Below are 22,564 nucleotides of genomic sequence, written 5' to 3'. Positions count from 1 at the left end.
CAATGACATGATACTTAGCCACTTACCGTTACTAGAGATCACACTATGATCTCCAGTATATCATAAACCTGTGAGACTCTAGTAACTGGCTGTGCAGGGATTAGCATGCAAAGCACAGCCTCCCTCCTCTCCACCCGAAGTGCATGAGTAAATCTCCCCCTCAGCCCAGAGGGAAGAGTAGCTATCAGGTGGTTATATGAGACACAGCATGATAAGAAAGAGTGAGCAAGTGGCTTTAGTTCGTTATCACATCCACGATTGCAAAGTGCTGATTGGGAAGACTGGGGTTAGGGAGTTATGTAGGTTGTGCTCAGAGTAAGGGGAGGGGTAGCACTGTGTGACCTGGGTGTGTAAGAACAGCTTTCATCCTGTATATAAGTTTAGAGATCTCTGGTCCCTGCATCCCAGTCCTTCACCTTTCCTCTCCCTGCCTCCTCCTCCACAGGACCGCCAGGTAAATCATGAATCATTTGCTCTGAGTCAATTACAATATTTTACTTATTTCAAATGTAGGGAACCTGTTCCCTAATTATTTAATTTAAATACATAATATCATAGATTAATTAAACAAGCTAATATATAGTGTAACTTCCTCAAAAATATGTCACATTGATTAAATATATAAAGTTAATATATATATATATATATATATATATATATTTCTATTATTATTATTTTCTGTTTTTTGGGGTATTATTCAAACATTATGTTCAGTTTATGCTTAAAGGGTAATCATTAGCTAATTATTTATTCTCAGTAGTTCCTTAGGTTGTTATATATTTTTATGTACAGTATAAGGAATTCAGTGAAACACATTTTTGAGTGTGTGTGTACTGTGTATATATATATATATATATATATATATATATATATGTGTGTCTGTGTGTATATATGTGTGTGTGTCTGTGTGTATATATATATATATATATATATACACACACACACACACAAAAGATATATACGCATACACACAACACACACACCTGCATGTGTATATATATGTGTGTGTCTGTGTGTATATATGTGTGTGTGTATATATATATATATATATATAGGATATACACACATACACACAACACACACACACACCTGCATGTGTATATATATGTGTGTGTCTGTGTGTATATATGTGTGTGTGTGTGTATATATATATATATATATATATATATATATATATGATATATACACATACACACAACACACACACACCTGCATGTGTATATATATGTGTGTGTCTGTGTGTATATATGTGTGTGTGTATATATATATATATATATATAGGATATACACACATACACACAACACACACACACACCTGCATGTGTATATATATGTGTGTGTCTGTGTGTATATATGTGTGTGTGTGTGTATATATATATATATATATATATATATATGATATATACACATACACACAACACACACACACCTGCATGTGTATATATATATGTGTGTGTCTATGTGTGTGTATATATGTGTGTGTGTCTGTGTGTATATATGTGTGTGTATATATATATATATATATATATATACACACACACACACACACACACACACACATAAGATATATACACATACACACAACACACACACACACGCACACACACCTGCATGTGTAACATGTTTAGTTCATGAGAATGACTTGTGTGATGTGACCTATACTATACTGCCTCATATACTGAGTGTACCGCACATGAATACCTGGAGCATGTTTATCTGGAGTATAAAACAGTTTAGACAGTGAGATTGCATTGTGCGTTCTGTGCCTCCTATCACTCGGTGCCTCATCTGATAATAATGTCCTCTTGTCTGAGAAAGTGATTTCATATCCCACATTCCTGCAGCGCACTGGCTAAATATTGATTTGTTTTACCTGTATGTGACCTGTTTGCTTAACCCCCAAAGCTTTTTTTTTTTTGGCCCGCTTGACAGTTTTTTGTTTATCGTTTAAATACAAAAGGTTGCGGAGATGTGTTTCATTGTGTATCAATCTGCGGTCAGACTGGGAAACACATGATACACTATGCTTGCAACACCTTAATGACTTGTGCAAGCAGTGTGTTAGGTGTGCCGGGAGTCATTAGTTTCATTTGGTCAATGTTAAATACACTACTGCTGAAATAAATGCATTTGTTAATGATGTTAAAACAGATGAAAAGTGTTAATATTAAAACAATATAATAAAACTAATCAGATAAAACCAAAGATGTAAATAGTTTCTCTAAGTAAATCAGTATAGCAAATATCTGTCATCATCTGAGTTTTCTAGAAATACATGTGTGTGAGTGGTTTGTTCTGTGTAATCATGTAATAATAATTGCCTTCCAGTACCCGTTTGCACCTAGAATCATGGATATTAAGGTACTTGGAGGCTTAGTGGTGTAAGACGTATAAGTCTTTGCAGAGGACTTGGGCTGCTGCTTCACCTTTCCTGGCTTTTCTTGGGGAATTGGCTTCTAGAACTCTGCTGCATTCTATGTGAACTGTATATACCGGTTACCATACAGAGAGCCCAGCGCGGTACAGCTGTGGGAATCTGTCTTGCAGACTACTGTATGGTTCGGTTAGCAGGACCATTGAGTAATGACTGAAATTTGAGAGATTTCTCTAAACACGATACAATGCTTCTTTGTGCTTTGTACAAGCAATTTAAGTCATGCATTGGGCGGTCTACTGTTCCAGAGTCTTCCGCTAAATACGTAACATACACTCACACTAATGCAAGCTGGGATATTAATAAACTGTTTCACTTTTATTACACTTTTACTTATCTGGGGCTTACAGGAAAAGGAGGACCGGGTTGTTTTATGACCCGGCATGGCCAAGTATGGGGGCCAATCTTTGCATGAAATACACCTTATTTAGTCAATTTCCCCCTATAGTCCCTAAACTCATGTACCATCTGTATCCCACCGATTGCGGCCCTGGCTATCAGTGGAAGAGGGCATCAGACCTGCCCTTATTCATACTTGCCTACCCAGCAGATCCAGGGAGGTGGTGATCAGGACAGTTGTACTTCTCACTCTCTGCTCACTACTGCTGGTCACTATAGCAGTATATAACAGTATATAACATCAGGAAGGCAGAACAGAGAATCATTCAAAGACAGCAGTTCTGGGATGCAAAGGAAATATAGTCAAAGACATATCAGTTTGACACATCAGTTGTGTGCTGGACAGCTCTTGCCTTCTGCTTGCAGTCACATGACACCACTGAACCCCAGTAAGACCCCCTATTGTATATTGGCCATGTGGGAGCTGATTGGGGAATGCATGACAGTGGCGGAAACTGTAAGTGGTGGGCCCAGGAGCAAAAGTATAATCCATGGTTCCCAGATGTCATTCATTGGACCATCCCATTGGATGTGTTACATGTTCAATGTGACGATTCCATGAACAATGTAATGTATTTTACATGCAATACGCAACCCTGCATTGCAAATTCATATGATAGTTTATATACTGTAGTGTGTGCGGTGGCACAATATATTCCTACATCGCTCCAAACCGACATTGAGGTCACACCATCACAATTTACTATACATGTGCAGTATGTAACAATAGATTACCCCATCATACATCATATCATAGAGTGTATATCGATATATCGTGATGCTTTGTGGCTTGGTCACACCATTGCATAGTGTGTACCCAGCCTGACAATGTCTGTAGCCATTTGTTGGAACATTTCTGGGCATGACACCATGGGGGCTGCACTCTGGAGCTTGTGTAGGCTAACACCATGTTCATGTTCCGGGGGGGCCAGATGTATCAATCTTCAAAAAGTGATCAAATGGAGAGTGATAAAACAACCAGCCAATCAGATCCGACCTGTCATTTTTCAAACATAGCCAGTATCATGGCAGTTAGGAGCTGATTGGCTGGCTGTTTATCACTCTTCACTTCATCACTTTTTGAAGCTTGATACATCTGTCTCCGGGTCTGAGCCTGGGAGTTTAGCGAAATGTTCTAGCCATGTAACTGAGACTGATGGTGTTTTCTGGAACTCTGTCCTGCCACCTTCACAATTGCAATTTGGGGCAAGTTGGTAATAAATTCTGCCCCTGAACAGGGGTTAAAGTGAGGGGGAACGGGGTGGAACTGAGTTCCTCCACCTCTAATGGTGAGGTGGAACATTTTAACCTCCACATTGGCCCTGCACAGTAATTCTCACAGAAAAGCATTCCAGTTTGCAGGGAGATGCCAAAAACCCTACCACTGGCCCTGTCTCTGCCTAATGGGGGGAGGGGGTGTAATTAGATGGCATAGAGAAATGAGTTCCCCCACCTCTGCATGAGCACTTTATGCCCTCCCCTGAATGGTTCTGGCACTCTCTAACTTCCTCGTTCATGCAAGTGTACCCAAATACCGCTGACAGTAAGGCAGAGATGATCCACAGAAGTGGTAATAACACACAGGCAAACTTTCTGGTCTCTCAGCTGTTTCTTGCACGTTGGACGCCGTTCCTGTGTCTTTTTGCAAGGCGAAGTGACTATAAATTGTGTAATATTCAGTTTACTTAATGGGTAATTAGTAATAACTTGTTTAACTGGTTAAGGAAGATGTGTTGTAGGAGATGATACAGATAATAATTAAATAAAGGTTGCACAATTGGATGAAAGTATGCCCACAGTACATAGATGTGTCTTGGCATACTTTCATCCAATTATGCAACCTTTATTTAATTATTATCTGTATCATCTCCTACAACACAGTAGAACTTATCCCAGTAATCCAATGTTCAGAATTAACCTCAGCAAATACAGCATGAAATTCCATGTTCATAATTAGAAAATGAGGGTTCCTAAATTCCAATTCTTCATTTCAAAGAGAAATATACCAACATCATAATATGTTGGTATATTATTATCATTATCAGTTATTTATATAGCGCACACATATTCCGCAGCACTTTATAGAGAATATTTGAAGTCACATCAGTCTCTGCCCCAGTGGATCTTACAATCTATATTCCCTACCACATGTACACACACACACACACACACACACACACACACACAGAGACATTCTAGGGTTAATTTGTTGGAAGCCAATTGATCTACCAGTATATTTTTGGATTGTGGGAGGAAACTGGAGTACCCGGAGGAAACCCACGCAAGCACAGGGAGAATATACAAACTCCGCACATCTAGGGCCATGTTGGGAATAGAACCCATGACCTCAGCACTGTGAGGCCGTAATGCTAACCATTACACCATCCGTGCTGCCCATAATATGTATACTCATACACGCAATCCATTTTACAAGGGGGTGTGAGACCTGGTTTTCTGAATAAGAGTCTTTGGGGGTAAATTTACTAAGATGTGAGTTCTATTGAAGATGGGAGGTTGCTCCTAGCAACCATTCAGATTCTTCTTCTTGTTTATTTAGCACCTTCTAAAAGATAAGAGATCTGATTGGTTGCTATGGGCAACTTCTCATCTTCAAAAGAACTCCCATCTTAGTAAATTAACCCCTTGGATCACGGTGCCTAAATTACACTAAACTAGACCCTATTTGTCTCCACACTGTCCCTTTTATTTTGCCTATTAGTTTAAGAACGAGCACAGGTGGTATTCATAATGGGGCTGCTCTGCCCTAAGTGAAGGACACAAGGATTTTGCACACCCGATTTCCCCATTTTCACCCATGCTGACTAGGATGTGCTAGTCTTACATTATGCCAGGTACGACCCTGCGCTGCTAGTATGCCCAGTATAGTTACCACATTGTCACAGGGATATTAAACTTGGTGTCTGCATAACTGAGCAGTAACCAGCACGGGCTGTAGCACTATTTTTAATACTCCCTTTTGATAAGTCGGTATGGTCAATAATGATGACTCAGCTTAGTTGTGTATCGTAATATTGTTTGTACATTTATACTATGATATAATATTACTAGTTATAATAATAATCTGGAAGGATACACAGGAAAGAAGGAGTTATAATAATAGTAACCTATCTCCATTATAGCTTTTATGGCTTACATAAATTAGCAACTGTTAAACTCATGTCTTCTTTTCATAAACATTAGAAAAACACTTTGCATAAACAGAAAATTAACGGCATCCCAGTAGTTAAACTGAAGTTTCACAGATATAGTGCATTTTTTTTCAGGGCATAAAATGTAGCAGCAGCAGTAGCAGTGGTAGTAGCAGCAGTATTAGTAATAGAAGTAAATGTAGTAGTAGTAGCAGCAGTAGTAGTAGCAGCAGTAGTAGTAGTAGTAGTAGTAGTAGAGGTAGTAGAAGCAGTAGTTGTTGTAGCAGTAGTAGCAGCAGTGGTAGCAGTAGTAATAGTAGTAGCAGTAGCAGTAGTAGTAGCAGCTGCAGTAGCAGCAGTAGTAGTAGTAGTAGTAGTAGTAGTAGAAGCAGTAGTAGTAGTAGCAGCAGCAGTATTAGCAGTAGTAGTAGTAGTAGAAGCAGTATTAGTAGTAGGAGTAGTAAAAGCAGTAGTATTAGTATTAGGAGCAGTAGTAGTAGTAGTAGTAGTAGTAGAAGCAGTAGTAGTAGTAGTAGTAGTAGTAGGAGCAGTAGTAGTAGTAGTAGAAGCAGTATTAGCAGTAGTAGTAATAGTAGAAGCAGTAGTATTAGTAGTAGGAGCAGTAGTAGCAGTAGTAGTAGCAGTAGTAGAAGCAGTAGTATTAGAAGTAGGAGCAGTAGTAGTAGTAGTAGCAGTAGTAGAAGCAGTAGTATTAGTAGTAGGAGCAGTAGTAGTAGCAGTAGTAGAAGCAGTAGTATTAGGAGCAGTAGTAGTAGTAGTAGTAGTAGTAGAAGCAGTAGTAGGAGCAGTAGTAGCAGTAGTAGTAGTAGTAGTAGTAGTAGTAGAAGCAGTAGTATTAGTAGTAGAAGCAGTTGTAGAAGCAGTAGTATTATTAGTAGAAGCAGTAGTAGTAGTAGAAGTAGTAGAAGCAGTAATAGTAGTAGTAGTAGAAGTCGTAGAAGTAGTTACAGAAGTAGTTGTAGAAGCAGTAGTATTATTAGTAGAAGCAGTAGTAGTAGTAGAAGTAGTAATAGTAGTAGTGGTAGAAGAAGCAGTAGTAGTAGTAGTAGTAGAAGCAGTAGTAATAATAGTAGTAGAAGTAGTAGTAGTAGTAGTAGAAGCAGTAATAGTAGTAGAAGTCGTAGAAGTAGTTACAGAAGTAGTAGTAGTAGAAGTAGTAATAGTGGTAGTAGTAGTAGTAGTAGAAGAAGCAGTAGTAGTAGTAGTAGTAGAAGCAGTAGTAATAATAATAGTAGTAGTAGAAGCAGTAATAGTAGTAGTAGTAGAAGTTGTAGAAGTAGTTACAGAAGTAGTAGTAGTAGTAGAAGTAGTAGTAATAGTGGTAGTAGTAGTAGTAGTAGAAGAAGCAGTAGTAGTAGTAGAAGCAGTAGTAATAATAATAGTAGTAGTAGAAGCAGTAATAGTAGTAGTAGTAGAAGTTGTAGAAGTAGTTACAGAAGTAGTAGTAGTAGAAGTAGTAATAGTAGTAGTATCAGAAGCAGTGGTAATAATAGTAGTATTAGTAGTAGTCTTAGTAATGAAAAAAAATGTTTTGGGGTAGCTGGAAATGGAAAAGGAATTATATAGAGCAAACCATTCTTTTGGTTTGGGTCTATTTTTTGGATTTTCCTAGATGCTTGTAGTGAACTTTGAGCTACAGTATTTTAGGGCATCTTGAAAAATGCATTAATACAAAAACAACATTATAGGGAAAGCAACTGCATGAGGCTCATATAAGTCCGTTAAAAAAAATTGGAATGATTACTTGGACTGGAATGAAAAGCCAACAGCAGCTATAAATGTTTTCCCAATGGTTAGGAGTGATGGGAGTTTTTCAGTTCAAGCAAAGTGTAGAGTTCCGTGTGGATTCACCAGTACCTTCAACAGCCAGCCCAAGTCTATATGGAAGATGATTGTGCACTGTACAAGGTGATGGGTCATCTGCTACCTAACTGCTTACAGCTCTTGTTGGTGAATGGGTCCTGCTGTGAATTGGTGCCGGTTTGCTGTGACCTCTCTTTGAGGAAGGTGAAGAATTGTTGGCGTTTAAAGTACTCTCAACATTTTTATTTATCTTTACTCACAGAAAATGGCTCCTCTGCCGGAATTCCAGAACCATGTCCAAAAAGACCCGGAAGATAATTACAAACCGCCTTATCTTAATGATATCAATGGGGATCTTCCACCTGGTAAGTCTATACTGACAAAGTATTCTGCTACGTAATGTAATGCACTGTCTTCAGACTTGTCTTGCCATGTACTTATTGTATGTATGTCTCCACTAGATGGGGTTAGTACGCCCAGCTCCGAATCACTGCCACCATCTTACTCCACTGTGTCACTGTGCAAGGACGCCCCTGAAGAGAAGGAGTTTGACCCATGGGACATGCCAGAGCTTAAGCGTACAGGGCTTAGATGGTCAGGTACGTGTGTTTTTTACTATATTCCATGTAAAAAAAAAATGCTTGCTTACGAAGAGTCTCTAATCCAAATGTTGGCATGTATATATATTATGTTGGATATTCCGTCTCTACCAGAAGGTTGCCTTGCAATTGGGTCTTTGCCACGATACAGACTGAAAGTGATGTCCTTTGTTTTACAGAAATGAACACAAAGCAACGCACCATATCCGTGCTGCTGTCCATAACAAGGTTTGTCCTATTGGTGGCGCTGTTGTATTTCTTCGTTTGCTCCTTGGACGTGCTAAGTTCGGCCTTCCAGTTAGTAGGAGGTAAGATCCTGCTGTACAGAAGCTATCAGTGTTGGATTATAGTGGCCAATGTAAACTTGTAAAAACATTTATATAAATTGTTTTGAGTTCCATGAATTATAACTGACTAATTCTGGTGTCAGCAAATACATGTTCATTAGGAGCTGGTAATGTAGATGATATACAGTAGGTGTGATGTCCTGGAAGCATATACTTGGCTTTAAAATTGTAAATATTTCTATTTAAACAATGTGATCATAAACCATAGGGCACCATAAAAACTGCCGATAGGAGATGTATATAGTATATATGTATTTAGCGCAGTAGCAGAACTGCCATCAGCCCTTTGTGAAAACATCGATATTGTCAGAATTAGGTCCTCTGTGGATAAATATTTGAAATCTGTAATCTATTCTATCTATGATTGACCGCTTGATGTATACTGATTTCCGTCTTATGATGCATGTGCACCATATCCCCCTAGTGGAGAGTGATGCTACTGCAGTCTGATGGTAATGCTGCTTTCCCCCAAGCGTTAATTACAATACCTTGCCATGACATTAAATTATAATGAACAGTATTACAGACAGAAGCGGCAATAGAAACAATGGGATAGGAACAGAAATATGCATGATTGTTTACTAACTTACTGTAAACTCTATTATAGGAAAAGCTGCAGGAGATATATTCAAGAATCACTCGGTGCTGTCTAACCCAGTTGCTGGGCTTGTGATCGGAGTCCTGGTGACTGTGCTTGTACAGAGCTCAAGTACATCAACATCTATAGTGGTCAGCATGGTGTCGTCTGGGCGTGAGTATACCTTGTACATTATACAGTTCAGAAGACTAGAGCAGGACTAAGCACTTTCCTTATGCTGTAGGTGTCACTGTTGCAATTGTTGTTTATGCAGATATGTAGCAACTGACTAAGAGCCTGATTCAGAGGTAGTCGCTACGCTGCTTATAGTCGCTGCACAGCTAGTAGGTAAACAGCGCCCCGCCGAATGCACACGCCCCGCCCACCTAGCGAATCCCAGCACTAGCATGTGAGCAGATGGGTACGCTTACACAAATGAGTGAGAAGGCGTTCGCTCTGGAGCTTTGTACATGCAAACCGGGGGGGGGGGGCAATTCAGACCATACCAAAGTTAACCATCACGGGAATAGAAGGTTAGGAAGGTTACTGCACTATCGTCACATACATCCCGTAATTAGGGGGTGTGACCATATGACTAGGGGGCGTGGCTCCATTTGTCATCACTTTGGACCCCCAGTCCCATCTCATGAATAGATGTTGTGCACATGTCATTGCAGCATACCATACATACAGGCATTAATACTCATTTCTCGATATGCATCTGCGTCATTAACATCAGTGTGTATTTGAACCTGCGTTATGCTAGTGCAAAATATATGGCTTATACTATATCCTGGTCTTTAACACTGAGTTATATTCTTTTTATCACTTGTTACGAATGACAAATGGGAATCCAGACAATCAGCTCCTGTCATAGGTTTAAAAATGGCAGGTGCTGATTGGTTGAAGCACCATTTATCATTGTAACAAGAATATCAGTCATTGTTCAATCGGTCCCATTTTGTCTAGATGTCCTTTTGTTAAGTTAATTTCATTATGATGATTTAAAAGTGTTACATAGAAAAAGGTCAAGTATATAATTTATTCTTGAGAATAGAGCATAATTATTAATGTGTTTTTGTGTTTTGACAGTTCTAACGGTCAGGACGGCCATCCCGATAATCATGGGAGCCAACATCGGCACATCGGTCACAAACACCATTGTGGCTCTGATGCAGTCAGGTGACCGGAATGAATTCAGAAGGTATTTGCTCTTATTGACATTCATTCAGACTTATCACCAATCAGATTTGTGAAAATAAAATGGACACAATTACATTAGTGTCCATCTCTGATTTAGGCCCTAAATTGTACATGTGGCAGCCATTTTTCTGTAGACCAAAAATGTGCTGTGGTCTATGTACATTACTCACTAACATGGCAAGAAACTAATTGTTCTTCAAGTGGTGAGTGAAGCAGATAAAGGATCATCAGCACTGGGCCCCTTTGACATTCTGGGCCCCTTATAAGTTCCACTCATGACGGCTATGCCTCTTTTGGGGTTTCCTGCCAGTGAACTATCTCCGCACTAACATGTATTTAGATGCACTAAACCATAACAGCTAATCAGTCCGTTCTTTATTCTAACTTCACCCGTAGAGTATAAAACTAATTGCTGGTTTGTTGCTAAAAGTAAATGTTTATTTTATTAAAATATTATTAAGTGCTAATGACCCTTTGCTTCTCAATAATCAGAATTTCCTCCTTCCAGGGCATTTGCAGGAGCCACGGTCCATGATTTCTTTAATTGGCTATCTGTGCTCATTCTGCTGCCCATTGAAATAGCATCAGGATATCTGTTCCATCTCACCAATGTTATCGTCACAAGCTTCAATATACAAACCGGTGAGGATGCCCCAGACATGCTAAAGGTTATCACAGAGCCCCTTACCAAAGGAATTATTCAGGTGTGTACAGAAGTGTATGACTTCTTCTTTGCAATCAAATAATAAATAATAAAAAAAAATATATATATATATATATATATATATATATATATATATATATATATATAAATATATACACACACATACATACCCATACACTCACAAATGGAGCTAAATGATATTTATCTATTGCAGCTTGATAAAAAAGTTATACAGGAAATTGCACAGGGAGATCCAGCAGCTCAGAACAAGAGTTTGATTAAGAGAGATTGTGGTTACAAGGTAAGGCGTTTATGGGGGAATAGATACAACTTTACAATACAAGGCTATACTATAGTAGCCATAACATTGTTGGTATTTTACTGCTGCGGGGATACAGATCAGAATGGCATGGAGATATGTGTAATTCAGGCAGAGGATTGTGGGTGGTGATAGTCACAACCCATGACGACCACTTGGATTTTATGACAGCAGATAATAATGTGAACACTTCAATGTGAAGCAATGGCTCCTGTTGTTACAAGATAATGAGCTACATTACTCCACAGCTTTTTCAAGGTGAAAACAACTTTGAAAAAAAACCATGAAAATGTTTAGGTGCTAGGTGCATTGTGTGATTCTGTGTCAGTGCCACGTTGTTGTCAAGGACTGGCTTGGAAGACACAGTTCCACCTGCACCTGCGGCTATGTATTGTTGGACCTTATGAGCAACCGTACATCCGCTTGATGGTGTGACTATTTGGCACCACAGTAGGTAAGAACAGTAGCCGGTCGGAGTCTAAGTAGACAGTCCATCGGCTGCAGCCGTCGCATAAAGTGGCAGCTGTTAGATTATTAGAATCCTCCCCGAATCAGGACCTTAATACCAAATGCTTATATTATTATTATTATTATATTTTAGAGCTCTGCTATTTGATTCTGAACATGCCCCAGTGCCCCTGAGTGTTAGTTTGTAAAGGTGTTTATTTGCACTTTGTGCAGCCACTTAAATGAGGAATAGAATTTTTTGTATATTTATGTTTCATATATGTGTATCTGATTTTTTTTTTACAGGAATGGATAAATGATACTGTGCCAAGTATGGATAATTGCACGGCCAACAGACTCTGCTGGACAGATGAAAATAATGTGACATGGACAGAGATCACTGAGTCAGTGAAAGTTAGCTGTAAGTAGTCATGATGCCTGTATGTAATTTAGTAGCATAGAGGGGACCGACGGCAATATGCCTGTGGTCGGAATCCCTGTTTCATCATTATATAGATTATATAGAACATTTTACACATCAAAGCCAAGGTTACTGTAAGATAATGCATTTCTACATTAGAGTGCTAAGCACTGTACACACGGTGCGATATGCGGCATCACTGATATCGTTAACGATATTGGTGGCTCCGCATAAAGAACAATTTGCGCTAAAACACTGAGCTCGGGCGTGATATAGAGGGTATATGCTAAATGATATGCAGGATAATATAGAAACATAGAATTTCATGGCAGATAAGACCCATTTGGCCCATCTACTCTGCCCCCTTTTTTTAACCCTATTATTACCTCAAACCCTATTTAGTCCTTATTTCTTTGTAAGGATATACTTGTGCCTATTCAATGCATGTTTATTTTGTTCTACTGTCTTAGGGCCAGATGTACTAAGCTTGGTAAAAGCCAGCCAATCAGCTCCTAACTGCCATGTCACATGCTGTGTTTCAAAAATGATAGGTAGTAGCGGATTGGTTGGTGGTTTATCACTCTCCATTTTATCACTTTTCAAGGCTTAGTACATCTTGCCCTTAGCCTCTACCACCTCTGATTGGAGGCTGTTCCATTAGTCTTTCTGTGAAGTAATTTTTCTTTTCGATTAAGTTTAGTGATGTACAGTAGGTCATGAACAATTTTAGTTGCCCTTCTTTGTACAGTCTCTAATGTATTTATATCCTTCTGGAGATATGGCCTCCAGAACTGGACACAGTATTCTAGATGAGGTCGTACCATTGGCATTATTACTTCTTTCTTTCTGCTTCTGATTCCTCTCCCTATGCAACCAAGCATCTGACTTGCCCTCCTCATTGCTTTGTTTCATTGCCTACCTGCCTTTACATCACCTGAAATAGTGGCACCTAGATCCCTTTCCTCCTTGGTAGTTTCCAATAAACTGCCATTAATTCTATATTTAGCCTTTGGATTTTTGAGACCCAAGTGCATGAGTTTGCATTTTCTGACAATGAACTGTAATTGCCATGCTCTTGACCATTCCTATGCACACTTTCTTCAATATCATTTGTATGTCACCAGTAAAGATATTAAAAAGCACTGATCCAAGCACAGATCCCTGGGGTTCTCCAATGGTAACATGTCCCTCCCTTTAATGCACTCTTTTTACTACATTTCTCTGTTTTCTATCCTGCTACCAAGATGTTATTCATACAACCACCTTAAAATTCAATCCCATACTTTCAAGTTTATTTAGGAAATGTGGGACAGTATCAAAAGCCTTACTAAAGTCTAGATAAGCTATGTCTATGGCTCCCCTGGTAACTACTACTTTAGTCATCCAGTCCAAAAAGTCAATAAGTTTTGTTTGGCGTGATCTCCACCCGCATTAATCCATGCTGTACGGAATTCTGCAAATTTGAGATAATCTACAACTCTTTATTGTAATTTTCCTACAACTGATGTAAGGCTCACTGGTGGGTAGTTGCTTGCATCTGCTCCACTTTTGTGCAGTGGTGCTACGTTTGCTCTTTTCTGGTCCTCTGGAATTACTCCTGTAGCTAGTGACTGGTTGAATAATTCTTTTAATGGTGCTAGCAGCTCCCCATCTTTAACAATATAGTTGGGATGCAGTTAAAATCCCGGCGGTCGGGATCCCGGCGTTCAGAATCCCGACGCCGGAATCCCGACCGCCGAAATGCCGACACATTCTCCCTCCTGGGGTGTCCACGACACCCCTGGAGGGAGAATAAATTAGCGTGCCGAGCGTAGCGAGGCACCGGGCCCGCTGCGTGGCGAGCGCAGCGAGCCCGCAAGGGGGGGCGATCCACGTCCCCCCCTTGTCGGCATTTCGGCTGACGGGATTCCGGCGTCGGGATTCTGAACGCCGGGATCCCGACCGCCGGGATTCAATACTGAATCCATATAGTTATCGTGCATATTGTTAATGAAAATCGCAAAGTGTGTGCCCAGCTTTATGAGCTTACTAGTACAACGGTTCTACCCTAATGTGCTACTTGGAGAATCTGTTAGTACAAGATGTATAAATGAAACTTGTATCACATTATCAATGTTCTTTACACAGATTAATAATTGTATAAAGCTCAGTCATAATTCTTGTAACAGAGGGGTAGATTGATTAAGCTCGGTGAAGTGATAAAAGTGTTTTTTTATCACCAGCTAATCAGCTCCTACCTGTCATTTTACAAACCAAGCCTGTAACTTTACAGTTAGAGGCTGATTGGCTTGTGATAAAAACCAGACACTTTATCACTTCACCGAGCTGAATAAATCTGCCCCCCTGTAACAAGAATTATGACTGAGCTTTATACAATTATTAATCTGTGTAAAGAACATTGATAATGTGATACAAATTTCATTTATACATCTTGTACTAACAGATTCCCCGAGCAGCACATTAGGGTAGAGCCATTGACACTTTATCACTTCACTGAGCTTCATAAATCTGCCCCTGCGATACAGTTTGAAAATGTTATCTTCATGTTAAAGAGAAATAGATTAACCTTTAATTCTCTTGTTTTATTTAGGCTCACACATATTTGCCAACAGCAATCTCCCAGATTTGGCCGTGGGATTTATCCTCTTGGCGCTGTCACTCTTTGTGTTGTGTCTCTGTCTGATTCTGATTGTCAAGCTTCTGAACTCCATGCTAAAAGGACAAGTGTCTATTGTCATCAAGAAGATCGTTAACACAGGTATATCGTACTAGCTGATTCAGGTGAACCTGACCTGGTTACCCTCGTTGTGAATCCCATTGAATCCCAGTTTCCCACCTTCAGCATTTCATTAGAATGTCAGTGGGTTTCTTTTCCTGCTTGGAATCCCATTGTAATACCATGTTATCTGTCTTCTTCTTCCTAGTTTGGGTCTTCGTCTTCCTCCTTCTCATTCTGAGTCCTGTCCTAATGCAGATGTCTGTTTCTCTGCTTGTGAATGCAATTCTATTGTAGGATTGTGAGTTTCCTTTCTTTGTAATGTCAGCTATACTGAACTTCTGCCTTTAAGAGACATCAATGCAGATCTGGATAATGCAAAGTCTTACATATCTAGGTAGATCTGGGTATAAGGTGGCAGGATTGCGAAGTGTCAAATTGTTAGAAAACAAAAAAAAAAAACCTTTTAAGTATATTTTATGCAAATGAGAGCCTCCAAGTGTTGGGGCTGTTGAAGGCCCTTGTAGTGTGGATATTGTTTATTGAGACTTGTATGGAGGTAGTTGCTGTAACTCTTCATATGTGTGCACTCTCAGTTCTCTCGTTTATCATGATTTATATTTCCTGGAGCCCTAAATCTGCAATGTGTTATTTGTTGTCCTCATACAGACTTCCCTTTCCCATTCGCATGGTTGACGGGATACTTGGCAATGCTGGTTGGTGCAGGAATGACATTTATTGTGCAAAGCAGTTCGGTGTTCACATCTGCAATTACTCCACTCATTGGTATGTTTCATGACTTGAGTCTTAGAGAAAGTCTTATATTAGTTCTCAACAGATTTGCCCCATATAACAACTGTTGCTTCCTTTCAGGCATCGGAGTGATTAGCATTGAGCGAGCTTACCCACTGACTCTTGGGTCTAACATCGGTACAACAACTACTGCCCTGCTGGCTGCATTAGCCAGTCCGGGGGAGACCTTACAAAACTCTGTACAGGTGTGTGTTGCAAACTCTTTGAATTTTATAGCTTATAGACAAGCAAGGATAGCTTATACCAGAGGCAAAACTTTGGGAGGCAATGGAGTCATCTGCCGCCGGGCTCCTGCTCCCAAGGGGACACCTGTCCTCCCTTGTGAGTTTAAATTCATTAATTGAAAGCCATTAATATAGCATCTGTGGCTGAGTTCTGAAATATATGTTCTCTCTCTCTCTATTTATCTATATATCTATGTATATAGATCTATATTTCATAAGATACATTTTATATATATTTTATATAAGATTGTGTGTGTGTGTATGGGGGGGCACCAATTTACATCTTGCCTCCGGGCAACTGGGACAAACTTACGCCACTGGCTTATACAGTATATTCTACTTTGAATATCATTTTTTTATCGATTCAACGCTAGGTTTATGGGATCAAGTCCTAAGGCGCAATTGTATATCTGTGTATTATGGAAAGGCTAAGGAGATGTATCAATGCTTGGAGGAATATAAAGTGGTGAGAGATAGAGCACCAAACAATCAGCTGTCCTTTCACATGCTGTGTTTGAAAAATGACATTAAGGAGCTGATTGGTTGGTACTTTATTGCTCTGAAATATGAGAAATGTCATTGTGTCTATTCAGCAAAGAGAGAAAATATTAAGCCCCATTTTCTGTATTTCAATTGCACCATGGGACTATGGGGAGATGTCAGTAGATTCTACATTGGACTGGTGGAGAAGATGATCAAGTACATTCTATACAATTATAAATAAAGCTTTAGAATGTTTGGAACATCTTCTCCAATATCTTAAAAATATCCCTAAATCCTATTTTTAATTCATATATTTCTCAGCATTCTGACCAGGGCACCACTCAATCTTGCACTAAGGAGTGAAGTAATGATGAAATAGGGAATCTGCGGGTTCATGCTTAAGATCTATACAAGCTAACCTCATACTCTAAAACCCCAATGGGTAGAGTGGTGATACACAATGTAGCCAGGTTAATAGCATTCCATAAAAGCCTATTTTACTTTTAGTGGCTTATGGGGAAATTAATCAAATCTTCTAAAACAGACAAGAGGTTATTCCCATTGCAAGTGAATCAGATTCTAGCCATCTGATTGGCTGCTAAGTCTGTAAACACTTACACCCACTTTCGAAGGTTGGTTGAAAGTATAACTTAAAAATACCAGTTTTTTTTTTTTAATACAACTGTTTTTATTGAATTTTTCACAAATATAGAACAAGTATCATAAGTATAATGGAGTCATAGTATAAAGTTGGCAGTATCAACATCAATTTTGAGTACAACAAACGTATGCATGTAGACATTCCTTATCCAGTAACCCATTTGGTGTCGTGAATGCATTCTGTTTCTTAACATTGACGAAAAACGGTCTAAACAATATCATGCATTAGTTCCACTGTCAATGAATTGTGCCCAGCATAAAATAAACATACTTATTGTGTTTAACATAAAGAACCAGACACGACAGACAAGGGGTAGACAATCATTTTTATGAAAAAAACATTAAAAAAAATATCAGTGTTTTAGTGAAATTGTATTTCGGTTAAAGTAATATAATTTTATTCTATTTCGTTGCAGATTGCATTATGCCATTTTTTCTTCAATATTTCGGGGATATTAATTTTTTATCCCATCCCCTTCATGAGGGTACCTATTCGACTGGCCAAGGGCCTGGGGAACAAGACAGCCAAATACCGGTGGTTTGCTGTTGTATACTTGATCCTATGCTTCTTCTTACTGCCCTTACTGGTGTTTGGCTTATCAATAGCCGGGTGGCAGGCTCTGGTAGGCGTCGCTGTCCCTATCGTGTTTGTCATACTTGTTGCCATAATCATCAATGTTATGCAATCGAAATGCCCCAGGTTCCTGCCGGGCTTCCTGAAGACCTGGGACTTCCTTCCCAAGTGGATGCATTCCCTCAGCCCGTGGGATGCGGTGATCTCTCTTCTCTCTTTGTTCTGCGGCCGCTATTGTTGTTGCTGCTGCAAGAAGTGCAAGTGCTGTCGGACTTGCTACAAGACAGAGGATGAGGAATTATCTATTGACAAGCCCGAGGCACTGGAGTGTCATGAAAATGCTGTTGATTTGTCTGATGAGATCACGACTATTGACAGCAAAGATAAAGAAAAGAAACTCGACCTCACTTCATTATAGTACGAGTGTTGGGTGTTTCTTTCATAAGAAATAAACAGGATGGACATAACCTTTATATTTATTGAATGTATGATATAAAACAATTACTGTATATGGTTGGGTGCATCCGGAAATGATCAAATTACCTGTTGGGTTTTTACGGTAATGGTTATGGCCATTAATAGTTATGGCCAATAGTGATGGTTGGTCATCTTCAGACCCAAGAGCACCTGTTGGCTATACAATTTGGGACAGGCATGATGGAGGCTGAAACACTAACCATTGGAATTCAGCCTATAGTTTTACAGTGTGTCTCTACGTTGCTGCTGACTTCCACTGAAGTTACAGGCTCCGTTCTCACGAGTACTGGCTCAGCTCACATGATTAAAGTCTCAGCTGTGTTCGGGGCACATTAGAAAGCAGGCTATTGTGTTTGTCTGCAGTCAGATTAAGACTTGTGGGGACCATGGGGCAACTAAAATGTTGGAGCTCCATCCAATAAAATGACACGACGACACAACCAATATGGCCACAGTGCACCACCCTCCATGCCACCCGGTATGCATCTGACTCGGTCTGTCCTCAGCATGCTGGGCAGAAAAGATTCCGAGTCTCTTCATTATCAGCACAGACGTGAGGAGGGAAATTTACTAAGATGTGTATTCTACTTTATATGGGGTGTTGCTGGGGGCAACCAAACAGAATCTACCTATTTATTTAGCACTCTCTAAAAGATAGTAGACATGATCTGATTGGTTGCCGATAGCAACATCACATGTGAAGTAGAATACATATCTTAGTAAATTTCCCCCGATGTGTCATGTGTCGATGATGAGGGTGGATGTATGCAGTCTGGGCAGTGGCAGCGCTGAGTCAGATTACAACCGAAGGAACCCTGTCACCCTCCTTTCATCTGGTCTCTCACCTTATGCGAGTTTTAAGTATTATCGGAAGAACAAAATACCTTAAGAATAACCCGACTATTTCCAACGCTTCAATTATTACTACTGTTATTAATAGCACTATTATTACTTGAGACAAATATATTTTGTAACAGATGTGTTTATTCTTTTTTTTTAAAAATCAGTGATGATTCGAGCTGTTATAATGGTTAAAAAAAAAGAAGAGACTTTTGGAGCGGTAATAATGGTTTCTAATGCAAGTACACCAGCCTACTACAGACTGTACTCTGTACTGTGTACATATTAATACAGCTGTGTAAATTGTGTTTAACCTATGTATATAGATGGTGCAAATGTTATATTTGCAATTAAGGAGCACTTTAAATGAGCTTTCATTTGAATGTTTATATATAAATTATATATTTTGAGATATGCTAAAATGTACCCTACAAACCCAGAGTTATAGCTAAATGTATAATGTCATGGATCACCTAAAAGGCAGAAACCTCTAATAAAAAGCTAAGATAAGTTAGGCATACGGCTATCCCACCCAACAGCATTACCATACAGAAACAGTTTGTGAAATCAGGGGATATAAGTTTACATAGTCTGACAACATGCAGCCATGATATGAGCGAGTTCACACTTATGGCTGAGATGCCGTTTTCCCTGCTGTCACTCAGGGGGAGTTCATTTTCCGATGGGATATTGCTATGGGCAACCAATCAGATAATATCTATTATCTTCTGTAGGTGCTAAAAAAATAAGTAGTAGATTATGATAGGTTACCCATAGCAACATCCCATGTACAATAGCACTCCCATCTTAGTAAATTCCCCCCTCCGTGTCCATAATACAAAGGGCAGCGAGTAATTTACAATACATGTGCTACAACGTGAGCTCCATATTAACTCTAAAAGGAAGCTCACTTAGGGGCCCATTCATCAAGTTTAATGGGTTCAAAATACATGCAGAAATAGCATAGATTCCCGATTACAACCCTGAAGCGGCAACTCATCATTGATGAAGCAAAAATGTTTAAGAACAAATGCCATCTTCAGATGGCATTACCATGCTGAATCCCGCTGCTTCCTATTGGTCTATTTGGATCACTTCGCATCCACCATTCCTCACTGTGTGTATGGGAGTGTTAAGCTCACGCACTTTAACACTGACCGATAGCTACTAGTAAGCAGAAAAGTTAGTAGTGGGATTCAGTAATAATGATCAGGCATGTTCGAGTTAAATATCGAATACTGTAAAGCTGGCCATACATCAGAAAGATTGATCTTAAGATCGATTGCGCTCATGATTGTGTACAATTTCCCTTGAAATCCGCGGCAGTCCTTGGTGGTTTTTGGTCACACAATCTACTCACAATCCATCATACAATTAGTCATACAATCCATCCGCTGCATGATTGTGTACACAAGATGTGCACACAATCTGCATACAATCCATCATACAATCAGTCATACAATCCATCTGCTGATTGATTGTATGATTGTGTACACAAGATGTGCACACAATCTGCATACAATCCATCTTACAATCAATTGAGATTGTATGATTGGGTACAATATCTTTCTGATGTATGGCCACCTAAGTGCATTCCGCTCTGTTTCATACTAGTGGATTGTTGTTTGCATTCTATGGAAAAGTTTTGCATAAGTAGTGTGACATGCTTTATCTTGGTTGTCTTTTCACTTGAAAAATGTCATACAGTATATTCCAATCATTTTGAAACAAAGTATATATTTTGGAGACAAACCGTTCTGATATGGTAATGTTGAAGGTATTGGATATTATATTTATATTTTATACAGCTACTGTATGCTTAACTAGGTTATTGCAAGCCTTTTTTTTATTGAGGTACAATACAGCAAAACAGCTAATAAAATGTCAAATAATGTTGATATATTGCAATATACAATAAATATTGCGATTCAGAAATACAGAAATGGATTGTTTTTTTTTGTGGGAGCATGTGTGTATGACAACAGCCCAAGTAGACAGACACATTCCCACATACAGCTGGAACCGCTGTTATGTATGCGGCCAGCGCACTAGAACAAACGGCATGCCGAGGACGCGCCAGCATCTCACACGCTTGCGCATCCATTGCCACAAATGGGGGCTCCATTCTCAGCATCGTAAAAAGAACACAACAGTATGAACTTTATCATTGGTTTAGAGTAGATTTTAGGGTTTGGTTCTCCGCAATTCACTCAAATTTTGTGGATCCAAACCAAGAAAAACACAGTCCGGCCCTCCACAGGAGATCCAATACAGGTCACATTTTGGATCTTACTGCAGGTCAGAAATTGGATTTTAAACACAATGATGAATTAGAATCCAAACACAAGTATCCGTGCACATCTGTAGTTTTTTTTTTAACATCAATAGTTTTTATTGAAGAATTTTTACATTTCGTATAACAAAACATTACAATTAGGGGTGGGAGGGTGTGACAGAAAGGAAAAACAGGGGGGGGGGTGTCACTCTATCAAAACATAATCATAGGACAAGATTATAAAACAAAATTATACAACAGGCAATGTCATATGGCTATACAATCTCCATAAATGATATGTACTGAATATTAATTGAGAATAAGATGCCGTCCTAAATTGAGTCAATTGGATCCAGCTTGAGAAGGTTAGCACCCTCCCCAACTGTGACAAAAGCCCTCCACGGGTTCCAGCGGGCTGAAGAATCGTGTGTAGAGAGATAAGTGGGGAAATAATCTGTCTCCATCAGGAAGTGCGACTGAACCTTATGAACAACTCTAACACAGGAGGGTGGAGTTACTTGCTTCCAGCACTGTGCCAGAGTAGCCCGGGCCGCAATGCATATATGGCCCAACACATAGTGTAAATGGGGGGGGGACTGAGCTTGGGAAGCAGTTCAGGAGGGCAATGAGGGGGGAAGGCGATAGCGTTAAGGTTAGTGCTTTATTTATAAGGTCGAAAACTTCTTTCCAAAAGGGTATTATACGTGGGCATGACCAGAAGACATGGAACTGATGGCCGACTTCTCCACAGAGGCGCCAACAGAATTTGGAAGAGGAGGGCCATATCGTGTGGAGTCTGTCGGGTGTGAGATATAACCGATTCAGAAGTTTGACGTGCATCTCGGAATGATTCAAGCACTTGGACATTTTATGTGAAGAGTTAAAAAATGTTCTCCATTTGGATTCCTGTAGGGAACAACCAATATCTTCCTCCCACCTAATCTGTGCTTTGGTTTTGGGGGCCGGGGTCAATTCTAAAAGGGTTCTATACCAAAAGGAGATTCCTCCTTTGGACTCGCCGTTGGAGAGTCTATCAACTATACTTGCGTTGTAGGATACTGGTACTGTAGCACGAAACGAGAGGCTACTCCACCAATGGTTTATCTGGTAGTACTGCAG

The 22,564-nt window shown here is 39.6% G+C and overlaps 1 protein-coding gene across 1 annotated transcript; it reads left to right on the top strand.

Moving 5' to 3' along the window:
• The first annotated feature begins 322 nt into the window (after positions 1-322).
• Positions 323-21,039, top strand: SLC34A2 (solute carrier family 34 member 2). The gene is made up of 13 exons (XM_083160437.1): positions 323-454; positions 8,069-8,171; positions 8,268-8,405; positions 8,585-8,713; positions 9,360-9,503; positions 10,422-10,533; positions 11,041-11,236; positions 11,411-11,497; positions 12,269-12,383; positions 14,974-15,141; positions 15,769-15,885; positions 15,973-16,097; positions 17,696-21,039. Exons 2-13 carry the CDS (start codon positions 8,072-8,074, stop codon positions 18,269-18,271), a joined length of 2,007 nt encoding a protein of 668 aa, XP_083016563.1. The 5' UTR covers positions 323-454; positions 8,069-8,071; the 3' UTR covers positions 18,272-21,039.
• The last annotated feature ends 1,525 nt before the right edge of the window (positions 21,040-22,564 follow it).

The sequence above is a fragment of the Crinia signifera genome, chromosome 1 (genome assembly GCF_055691185.1).
Source record: "Crinia signifera chromosome 1, ASM5569118v1, whole genome shotgun sequence".
Lineage (NCBI taxonomy): Eukaryota > Metazoa > Chordata > Amphibia > Anura > Myobatrachidae > Crinia > Crinia signifera.
This window is presented reverse-complemented; position numbering and strand designations above follow the sequence as displayed.